We start from the raw sequence: 12,010 nt of genomic DNA on the forward strand, positions 1-12,010 counted from the left end.
GTTTCTTAAATTCACAGGACAAACCTTTATTGTTTGAAATTATTGTTTTCGAAAGATAATACATTGTTTTTGCATATGTTTCATCACTTTTGTCCTTTTTTTTTTACTGCTATAAACAAAATATAAAATTATATCACGTGCTCGTGATATCACGTGAACGATTAAAAAAGTTTTATTTTGACGTCTGTTTTTACCGGAAGTTGTGCGAAGCCGTCACTGCTAAGCGCAGACAGTGGCTAGCCAACAGAAGTGCCTATGTTGCCTTCCTCTGTAGGGAGTCGAGACAGTCCCGTGACAGCAGTGGGACTCCTGCCATCATGGCTGTGCTGTGGTTTGAACTGTGATGAGTGACGCCAAGATGATGAACGACATCATAGAAGAACCGGAGAGAGACAGCCTGCTGGACGCGCAGCCGGAGCGGCCAGTTGTGTCGGTAATGGCAGCTAATGCTAATGCTAATCCTGCCCTGACGATAGCTGGCTAACAGGGAGTGGGAGGCTCGCGGGCTTAGCTTCGCTTTTCATTTTGACACTTTTATCAGGCGGGTTGTGTTAGACACGGTTATGAAAGGAGGCAATGTCGGCACCATATAAATATAGTGTCATGTGATTAATGGGTGTGTGAATACCCAGAATGTGAACAGTGTCATCTGTTTGTATGTCAGTTTTTCAAAAATGTCCCCAAATGAGTTAAATCCCCACTGAAGACGACCTTTTGATTATCGAGTCCTGAACGGAAACGTAAATATGACATAGCCGGAAGAACAATGACAATCTCCATAACACTTATTACAGTGTTTTTTTTTAACTTTTTATTTTATTTTATTTTTTTTTACCTTTATATCACCACAGGCACCCAGTAGTGGCACCAGAAATAAAACTGATGGAGGAATCAGGCCAGTGGAGAAAAGAGGACCTTACATCATGTCCAGAGCTCCAGCCATCCACCTCAAACTACGTAAGCAATTTCCTTAGTCAACAACATTGAACTTAGGATTGTACCTGTACGTTGGCCAGAAGCCTTCTCGTAATTGTTGTTTTGCTGAGTGTGGCAGTGGTTTATATTGCTGCCCACTGCGAAAATGGGAACGTTAAAGAGCCCTGAAAGTGCAGCTTGGAGAATGGAATTGAAGTGCGAGCCACGTGACATCAGTGAGCTGCGGTTGTCCACCGTCTCACCAGGATTAAGTCACTGATGAGTCCTGAGTGAGTGGTGGTTTTCTGACAACAGTCAGCGTCTGCAAAGTGGACTTTGTTTAAAGCTGCATATGTGTTCCTGCATTAAACAATCAATGTCAAGTAGTTGGTTGAGCTGAACGTGGAAGGGAAGATGTTTGTCAATGGCCTGTCGTCCAGGGTACGATGACAGTTGCTGGAATTGTGGGATATGAGACAGTGGATCGGCAGTACTGTAAATATGAGTCTTTTTCTTGTTTTGCAGCACTGCAAACAGATGCCCACATGTAAAACTAATTTTGCTATATGCAGTACTGTGCACAAGTGACATTGTGACTTCTACAGCACAAATAAACTACACAGAATACATTATCATGTTAGTGCAATTGAATCTCCTCTTCGTCTTCTTTGCCAATACTGTGTCAGTAAACAACAAATGGCAGTGACGACTGTCTGCTACTAATGATAACGTCACCGGTAGCCAGTAAGCATGTAGCCCAAACTCTTAGGGTTAAGGAAAGCAAAACCATTTTCTCTCCCTGCTTTGTCTGCTCACAACCATTCACACTCGCACTTAAACCTACAGAGAGTTTAGTCTTGCCATTTAACCCAACATGCATGTCTTTGTATTGTGGAAGGAAGCCAGAGAACCTGGAGAAAACCCATGCAGACACCAGCAGCACATGCAAATCAAGTAGAAATGTAGAATATGTCCAAATATTTTATTTTCAAACCTCGAAATGTTGCCACACAATTGCATCGGTCATATTAATTGAAATCACCTTACAAGCAACTATTGTGAATGTAATGGACGAATGCATAGAGGACTGACTGTGAAAGTGCTGTGGATGCTTCACACTGGTTTAGCTTGTACAGACCATCATGCTCTCACACACCCACAGGTGTGGGGAAAAGTGCAAGATTTGTTTTGCGGTAACAACATTCGAATGAGAAATTGCCAATGTTCGTCATCTCAGGTCTGCAGTTTCCTGAAAGAGACCGTTTTCCTTCCTGTTGAATTTTAAACATCAAAATCAAACATTGGCCGCTTTAAAGAATTTGATCTTTTCCAAATGTACCTGGAGAGAAGTTGTGTTTAAAGTTCAAATCGCTGTTATTGCAACACTGCGGCCATGCTCCCCCCTGGTTTCAGTGTCCATCCTGAGTCAAGTGGACCACCTGGCATTAACACACTTCTTCAGTAAGACACAACGTGATCAGATTTGTTCGAGACTAAACGCCCTGGGTTTTTTTTTTTAAACCTGCAGGAGGCAGCACTGCACTAATGCTCTAAATCACTGTGGCCCAGGGGGGGGATCACCAGTGTGGTCACACACAGCACAGGCCGGCTCAGACTGTGGTCAGAGTGATCTCATCTCAGATGTGTCAGAAGTGTGTTTTTGCTGTTCCGAGTCGTGCTTCAGGCTTCCCATTTGTGATTGGAGCTCTCAGAATGAACTTTAAAAACTGGCGCGCAACTGAAACGCAATCGCACAACAGCTTTTAGCGTACAGAAGTTGGGTGCAGGTTCAGACTCCGATAATGAGCCTGTTTGTTGTAGGGCGTGCAGAGCTCAGGCTGAGATCAGATTCTTGTTGGAGTCATTGGCATAATAAACGATCCCTCTGTTGTTGTTGTTGTTGTTGTTGTTGACAGAGAAGCACAGGGAGATGGCGAGGAAAGCCCTGAAGAAGAAAGCCCTTTCACCTGGCCCTCCAGTCGTGCATCAGCCAAGACCCAAGAGGTACCGGAACAGAGAGCAGGTTTCTGCAGCATCAGCAAGATGACAGGAGGAGACTTTCTGGCCTTTTAGCTGACGACCGTTTGTGATTTTCCTCCCAGGACAGTGAAGTACAACAAGGGCTACACGGCTCTGAGTCAACACGCTGAGGAAAGTTTGATTGCTCTGGACTCGGACAGGTAAGGTTACATCACCATCTCCATCACCATCACCAAAACTAAAACTATTGCTTTGTCTGTTTACTCAGTTAACTAAAAGAAATAGTTTGGGCTTCTCTTTTGTTTGTTTGTGGTGACAGGAGATTGTATGTAAAGATTTTATATTTGCGTTTTTTCCAGTGATGTAAATGTGCACCGAGACAGTACATTCCCATTACATTACAAACACTACGACCTGGAGTAGACTGGAAGCCTCGTTTAAAAATGCCCGTCCTCTATTAAACACAACATCTGGAGCGTGTTGGCTGGAAGTGACTCTCTGGTATGAGAGCAGCAGTGCCTCTGACTTGAAGTCACACTGCCTCCTATTGAGGAACTGGCCAGACGATTGCTGTGTCTCAATTCAGGGTCTGCATCCTTGAAGTACGCATTTTGAAAGGAAGTTGCGTCATAGCACTGCGCGAAGGCTTGTCCCAATTCCCGAGGGTGCTTAGGACGCTCAAAATGCGTACTCGGAAATACGCACTCGTTTTAGCCGATTCCAAGGATGCACCGCTACTATCCTTCGCGTACTTGTGTGTCTCATGATGCTTTGCGTGCTGCTGCAAAGCATCCTGGGAACCTGGGAAGTCATCTGAAATTAGCGCCATCTACTGGCAAAGACACAACATATAAATTTAAGCATTGAAGTTTCACATAAAGTATCCAGTTTTTAACGTAGGATTTTACTTATTTGATCATCCAACGGCATCGTTAGATTGCTAACCAATGGTTAGCTTGATGATATAAAAACGTCACTTCCGGGGTTGGCCAGCAGGAGGGAACGGCGGTGACGAAACAAGGAAATACGCCGAAGGCTGGACCATCCAGAGTGGTTACCGGGGAGGCGGTGTTTGGTCCGTCCTTCTAGGCTGGGTACTCGAAGAACGCTTCCTTCAGATGGAGGACACTCGGTCTGAAGGGTGCAGACCCTGAATTGAGACACAGCAAGTGTTGCTTTGCCAAGCGTATAGAAACAGTCGCCAGGGACCGAACTCACCCCGGCCTCCGTCTGTTTCCTCCCCTGCACTGCAGTCTGACTGTGAGGTTGACTCAGGGCTTCTTTCCAACTACTAGCAGACGCTTCTGCAGACAGGGCATCCTTATGTGGAACATCACCAGTGCAATTTACTTTTTGCGCTATTTATTCCTAGTTATCAGATAGACTGCAAAGCTCATTTTAAACACTAAGTTCGTATTCACTGGCCATTATGTTCTGTTGTTTTTTCATTTTGAGACTTGCTTGTTGTTATTTTTTTTGGAACTCTGAAATTGGTGTTTCTGAGTGACAGTCCTACTTAAATTGCCTATTTGTGCTATAATTGTAACTTAGCTAAAGTGAGTTTAAAGAAATACTGATGGTTGCTTTTTTTTTCTGTCATCCCAGTGATGAAGAGATTGATTTTGAGCAGTACTCGTCAGGATACTCTTCCGCTGAGGTGAGTCGAAGGTTTTTGTTTCATATTTCTGGAGAACTTTGGAGTATTACTGTTATATCTCGTTGCACGCGCAAGAGAATTGATCATAGTTGTTTTGAGTGAAACTGGTTCGGACACATTCTCACTGTAGGGACATCATTGTTGTTCGCACCTGTTAAGTGAGAAGAAGAAGCAGCAGCAGTAGTGATATCCTTTTGACATAAATCTTGTTTCTCCATCACTCATAAAATGAGTCTTGGGCGGAAACTGTCTGCATATCTCAACTATGTGGGCAAACATTGTTGAACCAGCTTTTGAAAATTTCATGAACCAAGTCTAACTTGTTTTGTTCCATTGCTGACACTTAATAACACAACACTCCAGTTCATAGTCAATATAGTTTTTCAGCTATTAATTCTTTTTTGTACTGTATTTTAGACCATTATTACAAAAAGTCCTGTAGGTCTCCAAAATAAAAGCCCTTTGTTTCCAACCTCCTGCACAAACTGACGCCCTATAGACCGCGTTCAGACCGCCAGCCAAAATCCGATTTTCAGCCCATCCAGATTGAAACCGGATGGCTCTTTTGTAGTCTGAACAGTCACAAATCACATGAAATCCGATATTTGCTAAACGGATTGAAAGCACCTTCGGGAGGTCGTTTTAAACGGCATTCAGACAGATGCGTCTCAGTGTGAACGGCTCCAAACACACCCATCAGTTTTGACTGTCCGTGACGTCACTCTATGCGACGCAAGACCCAAAAATCGGATTTGAAAAGGAATTCAGACTGCAGGCGAATCTGATTCGAATCAGATTCGCCTGCAGTCTGAACGCAGCCTTAGATCACTTTGCACCCTCGGCACATCGGGGAAGGGATTGAAATCAAGGCAGCTGCCAGGTGGGCACAGAGGGAAAACGAGCACTTGACTGAGGCTCCCGTCACTAACCCTTTGCCCTTTGTGACATCACAGTCACTTCTTCAACCGTGTGCTTCAGTTTTCACTACCACAAAAGTTGAGCGAGCATTCAAAGTACAGATACGCAGGCCAGTAATGCACATGTCATGCTTTTCCTTAATACCTCCCCGCCCAGTCTGTAAAGACAGTCCACCCATCCCGCCGCTCCATTAACATGTGCCTGAATCAATAACTTGCACCCACCAAGCCAGACCAGCAGAGAAAAACACGCGGTGCCATTTTAGCGCTTTCCACACAAGTGAGGCCGAGGTGCAGACTGAGAGCAGCAGATGAGGTAATGAGGTTTGTGCTGAACAGTTAGGATTTCATGACAGTAAATCTCCTTGTGTGTAAAGAACAAATAAAAGTGAAAGTTCAACTATTGCCCACAGTATGTGGTTTGTTTTTTGCACTTTGCTATACTGATCTCTGATCAGCGCTTTGACAGTCGTTTTCTTTTTGTTATTCGTGAATTCATTCATTTATTTTTGACCTGAATCTGTGCGCAAACCTGGGTCCGGGGCCAACCTGTGTGTCAATACTAGTAGGGATTAGTTTAGTATTGTCTGAAAACATTGATAAGATGACTTTGAATGCATAATGTGGGACTTCTTCATTTTTCTGCCGCAGAGGAACAGCTGCAGCTCCACAACTCAGTCCTTTAATGGCGTTCTTACTTCTGAGCTGAGGCGGCGAGAGACTGCTGACATGGAAGCATGTGGAAAAACATGTTCTTTATTGGGCCACATGAGTCACCTCGGGACAAAGGGCTTGTCAGCGCCGCCGATGTTCAGCGTTCTTTTTTGAAAACATTTATCCATTTTCTTCCTCGTCTTCTCCTGCCGGCAAGGTCAATTTAGATTGGCTAATTCACCTCATGTGCATGTTCTTGGACTGTCGGGAGGAAGCTGGAGAGAACCCACGCAGACCCGGGGGGGGGGGGCATCCAACCTTAGATGTGAGGCGACAGTCTGACAACCGCTGCACCACTGCGTTGCTCCCAATATGAAAGAATTACAGATGCAGATCAGAAAAGTTGCATTTATGGTCCATCTGACACTGAAAGTCTGTTGTTGTTGTTTTCCTTTCCCTTTTTTTTTTTTTTTTTTTTTACATCTATCAGACCAGTGGTTCTCAACTGGTGGAGTCTCAGGACCCACATTTTTTCACGACCCAAATTTATTCCACAGCGCCCACTTTCTTTCATGCCAAGTCAATAAATTATTGAAATGATTGAATCAAAATCGAAGAAAAGCTCCCGCACGCTGCTCGACTCTCTCCCTTTTTTGTTTTATTGCCGCAACGTTTCGGTCAGAAGACCTTCATCAGGCATCACATATGGTATCCTAGCATACATAACCATATATATATATATATACATAGGTGTGTGGTATATGCAGGTAGCCAATCAGAGGGCTTGAAGGCTCAACATGGTTGATGGGTCTCACCTGTTAGGAGGTGAGACCCAGGAAAACGGTGAAAGGAACAATCATTCCTGCAGCTGCAGCAGCACCAACATCACCAAGATACAATGGCAGCAGTTCACCTGTTAGGTGTTCTTGAATCGAATTGCACATCCTGCAAAATAAAATCTAAAATCCCTTTAGAAAAAAAAAACTGCCCACTGTGGGAAACTGCCCAGTAAAAACACTCCCCGACCCACTTTTGGGTCTCAAACCACCAGTTGAGAAATGCTGTACTAAACTATTTACGTTTTTTCCAAAGCTTTTCCAATTCTCAGCTCTCTTTTTTTGTCCTTTCAACTCATCATCTCTACTTTTTCTGAGCACTGTAATTGAAACCCAAGGCAGAGCTCACACTGTCCTCTGGCCCGCTTGTAGTCTAGTTTGGTTTAGCCGGAGCAAAAGGACTGTTCCTATGGCGTAAATATTGTGCTTGTTATAGCACTATCTTAAAACAAGGAAATGATACCACAATAAAAAAAAAACACCAGCAACACCCACCCACCCCTCCACTCCTCGGTTTTCTCAGTAAAGTAGTCTTCTCAGCTTCTCACACACTTACACTTCTTTCACTATCAGGGTGCCGTAAAACATGTACGTGAATATTATGTACTTAATTTGTCAATAATCCAACTGTCAATTTAATGTGAATATCTTGTTTTTGATCACCGTTTGTTCCCTGAATTATATTTATTTTTATTTATTTATTTTATTTTATTTCCTTATTTCTTTTAATCAGTATAATCTCCATTCTTTCCTATCGTATTGTTGCTGTAACCATGCAAATTTCCCCAATGTGGGATGAATAAAGGCTTCTCCTTCTTTTTCTTCTCCTTCTCCTCCTTCTTCTTCTTCTTCTTCTTTTTCTTCTTCTCCTCCTTCTCCTTCTTCTTCTTCCTCTTCCTCTTCCTCCTCCAGGTGCATCCTGATTTGAGCAAGCAGCTGCTTCAGGACGGCTACCGTCTGGACGAGATCCCTGATGACGAGGACCTGGACCTAATTCCGCCCAAAGCCATGGGCTCGTCCATGTGCTGCTGCTCGGAGACTCCGTCCTGCTCGGTGCAGTGATCGCGGCGCTGGCTGTGAAACGGGACCCTTTGGCTCCAGCGTCTCTGCTGTGTCTCTCCGGTGCCTGAAGCCCGAGCTTCGTTTCCGAGCCGGGAGCAGCGCTGCAGTGCGGGAGAGGCTGCCGATCAGTGCGGGACAGCACTGTGCGGCACAAGGACACTGGAAACACACGACATGAGAACAAGCCTTATCCACTGTGACCCTCCCCTGACCCTGACCCTGACCCTCTCTCACCCGCCTCCCAAAGCTTGACTTATTTTTCTTTTCTTTTTCTAGAACTGCTTGAAAATGTACTGGCGCTGCTCCAGCTGGGCAACAAACATTTGTTTTCCTGGGACGAGGTGTTACTGTCTTCTCGTGCGCTCTCGACACGTACAGCTCCGCAGCCTGCGGTTAACGCATGATCACATGACATTCCCCAGACGTATCGTTTCACCCCAGAGTGACGTGGCACCCGCCTCACCGCAGTCAAAACGCGAGCCTATTCGGTCAGTGGGCACTGAAACGGCACCTGCTGGCAATGACAGTAAGTCAGGACGGTTTGGATTTGTTTTGGCTCGGCTTTATTTGCATTTGGTGATGGAGTAGGTGGCAGTGGTGAGTGAGTGCGTGAGCGTAGTAGTACTTTTTACACAGGTGTCGTCAAGTCAGGTTTCTTTTCTTGTACTGACTGTAAGGGAGGTGCGGCAAGTTGTGCTCCACACAGATACTGAAGATGTTTTTCCAAGAAAAACCTGTACAACTATTGGAGAAATGTTCACATCGTACTTGCTCTTTACTCTCTTGGCCTTAACTAGGAAATTCTTCCATTTTTACATTTGTTCATTGTACAATGCAGCCCAGAAAAAGTCCTAAATTATCATTGCTCATTGATAAATCTTTAAATAACTCCAAACTTTTCCATTTTTTTAGTTTATGACTGTTTTGAGGAAGATAAAAAACCCTTCTAAGAAAAATGAGAGAACCAGGCGACTCTCTTAAAAACAAAAAAAAACAACAAGATTACAAATTTCTTAAACCCTTTTTCATCCAAATAGGGAGAATATAATGGCCAAGACTTTTTTCCTGTAAGTTGGTCAAAATCTGTACAGTGATTTTTGTCAAATCATTTTCAGAGAATAAACGGCCACAAGCATCTTTGAGAGGAAAGGAAAAAGTTAAGAGTATTTTTATTTTAGGTTAAGCTACTCATAATAGCTAGTATTACTAGCGCAACCCCCCCCCCCCCACCCCCACCCACATTTTTACCAGCATGTTTTTTTTTGTACCTAAGAAAAGACGCATTTGTTACAGTTTACAAGTTTCCAGCCAGCAAACTGCTGCATACCATTCACTCTATGTACTCACGACAGACACAAAGAGAAGTTGTCCCGGTGCTCACTAAGTCATTTGTTACAAACTCTGCAGCAACTTACATGCTGATTGGTTACTTGATTGGACACCAGGCACACCCTTAGAAAAAAAAAAAAAAAAGCTGTTACGGAAAAATTTCAGACAGGAAGGCCAGTGTGTGTGTGTGTGTGCGTGCGTACGTTTGTTAGTGTGCGTGTCTAGAAATACACACATCAGATTTAAATTCTTAATTTTCCGAGAATTTGTGAGAGAGGCGGAATGATTCCAAAAGCGAGCAGTAAACCTTGAACTCATCATCAATGTGAGTCTGTGTGGATTTTAAATTTGTTTAATTTATTTTTATTTTTGTTTGTTATTTATCAAAAAGAATATCTGTTAGAGACACTAAAAAGCGGTGAGGCTGAGCGAGAGACTCTGGGTGTTTGTAAGTCGCATTCATTCACTTCCATTTAAAAGTGTGTTTTGAAGTATTTTCTGCTTGTCATGACGTGACTGTGTCAGTGTCCCCACCACACACACACACACACACACACACACACACACACACACCTCTCTCTCTCACTCTCTGCAAAGGATGTATTTGCTTACTCATGTTTCAGTCAGGGATGCATTGCTTTCAAATGTTGCTGTTTGTTCTAAACCTGCAAAACAAGGAACCCCGGTCATTTACTTGGGAAGGTTTTTGTGTGTGCGCAACTACAAGTCATTTGCCTTTGCCGTGCGTTTGTAAAAAAGAAGAAAAGAAATGAAATGTCATAGTGCGTTAACCTCTGGCGTATGGAAAATATGTACATCTGCTGTCTCTCTCACCTGCAGACCTCACTGCTTGTTCCAATGCTCTGACCACGCCGTCATAGAAATAAATGATCAAGCAGACCACTCGACCACTGTAAAGACAATGAAGACTGGGCGGAGGATGACGTTTTGCCCGGGGAGCCGAGGTCAATAGACAAATTCAAATTCCAAACGATGATTTTGTGTGAAAAATTTGCAATGAAAATGCCAGCCGTTGGGGGAAAAAGTGACGTGACTGATGTCCACTTCCTCTCAGCCCTTCATGCTTGAGATGTGGCTTTTGTGTTTTGAAACGGCCCCGACTCTGTGAGTCACGTGATTAAACTTCCAGGCTAAAGAAAAAAAAAGGAAATCTTAAAACCATTCCAGCTCCGTTTGAAGTGTATTGGCCCCGACTCCCGGTCTGTGCTGTGTTTTTGACGTACAAGTATTGTTGCACTTAACACAAGTGGTCAGTAGCAAGTACACTCGACTCACCTGTACTATGCAACTATTGGCGACAATCTGCTTGTTCTAAGGCATTGTGGGAAATATTGTACTGTTTGTTTTGTTTAACTGAGTGCTTAAACGCAGTAACTCAAGCAGTTGTTTTATAACAGCAAGCATTAGTCTTTTTATGTTACTGTTTATTGTTTACATTGACAAATAAATCTATTATCTACCAGTTTCATTCATTATTTCTAACACGTGAAAAGCTTGCCATGTAAACTGTAGTTGCGTCTAATGTTGGGAGAGCATGTTGCTGGTAGTCATGTTATTCACCGTTTTCTACTGTGCCCTGTATCTGCTCTTATAGGAGCGAATCCGCAATCTGGGTGAGTTTAGATACGTGTTGCCATAGTGTGGCCCTTCTTTTCAAGTGGTTCTAGACCAGGGGTGGGCAAACTTTTTTGACTCGTGGGCAACAACGGGTTCTAAGATGTGACAGAGGAGCAGGAGCAGATGGATTTTTGGAGTGTTTTGGTGACCCACCTCATTGGAGGAGAAAATATATCATGGGATGTGTAGAAAACGTGATTTAATGTCAGTTGAAAATGAACTAAAGTGTTACAACAAAATCTGTGTCTTTGAAGCCCCACAGTATTTAGCTCTTTATTGAAATGACTCTTAAAACACTGAAAACAGTTGGATGAAATCCAGCTATTCTATTGCTTACTATTAATGTCATTTTGTCAAGTTGGGCGGGCCGGGTTAAAATGCTTAATGGGCCGCATATGGCCTTCGGGCCGTATTTTGCCCATGCCTGCTCTAAATGAAAAAAAAAAAAAGCAAATATATATATATAATTTATTTTTTTGAATAGTGACCTTTTACCAAATGACCAAACTACACATTGACGGCAACTAATATTCAGGCAATGGCGCGTGGTCTCCAGAAGAGGGCAGCGTGGTCCGAGCGCATAACTTCCTTCACAATTAAAGGGAGAAAAAATATATTTTTAAAAAATTAATGCAAATCAAAAAATTACATCGCGATAAACAAATGCAACAAATCTGTTGTAGCTTAATAGTAGGTAAGAAATGTATGTTGGCCCGTTTATATTTAGATGTTTCCATACGTTTATTTATTCCTTTTTTTTTTTTGCTTGTTTGTTATTATCATAACACAAAATAGATCGGAATGGTCGCGCGCGCGCGCGCACACACACACACACAAAACAAACATACATGTGAACATACGTTAAAAGAGTGACATTAAAACGAGAGATAGAAGAGCCGTGAGACTTGTTGCTGACGCTGGGCGGGTCTACGCTGCTGTTGTGCGCCATGTGGGGGGCGGGAGTGGTGGGGTGGAGGGGAGTGGGTGTCAATTGAAGGGGAGGGAGAAAAAAAAACGGCTGA

At 43.4% G+C, this 12,010-nt stretch overlaps 1 protein-coding gene across 2 annotated transcripts; it reads left to right on the forward strand.

The window, feature by feature from the left end:
• The first annotated feature begins 203 nt into the window (after positions 1 to 203).
• Positions 204 to 8,911, forward strand: fam219b (family with sequence similarity 219 member B). 2 transcript variants are annotated; one of them, XM_076033068.1, is made up of 6 exons: positions 204 to 433; positions 852 to 957; positions 2,832 to 2,919; positions 3,018 to 3,095; positions 4,501 to 4,552; positions 4,683 to 7,070. In XM_076033068.1, the coding sequence occupies exons 1-6, from the start codon at positions 344 to 346 to the stop codon at positions 4,734 to 4,736; spliced, it is 468 nt and encodes a 155-aa protein (XP_075889183.1). In that variant the 5' UTR covers positions 204 to 343; the 3' UTR covers positions 4,737 to 7,070. The 2 variants fall into 2 exon arrangements, with proteins under 2 accessions (XP_075889183.1, XP_075889172.1); XM_076033057.1 differs by lacking the exon at positions 4,683 to 7,070 and adding an exon at positions 7,872 to 8,911 and having other exon boundaries at positions 207 to 433.
• Positions 8,912 to 12,010: the final 3,099 nt, after the last annotated feature.

The sequence above is a fragment of the Nelusetta ayraudi genome, unplaced genomic scaffold, assembly GCF_046127955.1.
Source record: "Nelusetta ayraudi isolate G7.1 ecotype Tasmania unplaced genomic scaffold, CSIRO-AGI_Nayr_v1 ptg000002l, whole genome shotgun sequence".
Lineage (NCBI taxonomy): Eukaryota > Metazoa > Chordata > Actinopteri > Tetraodontiformes > Monacanthidae > Nelusetta > Nelusetta ayraudi.

Bases quoted from the DNA above. Each gene is read 5' to 3' on its own strand.
- fam219b (XM_076033057.1), top strand. From the start codon at position 344: ATGAGTGACGCCAAGATGATGAACGACATCATAGAAGAACCGGAGAGA. The intron at 434-851 runs GTAATGGCAGCT...ATATCACCACAG, and splicing joins CGGAGCGGCCAGTTGTGTCG to GCACCCAGTAGTGGCACCAG. The intron at 958-2,831 runs GTAAGCAATTTC...TGTTGTTGACAG, and splicing joins AGCCATCCACCTCAAACTAC to AGAAGCACAGGGAGATGGCG.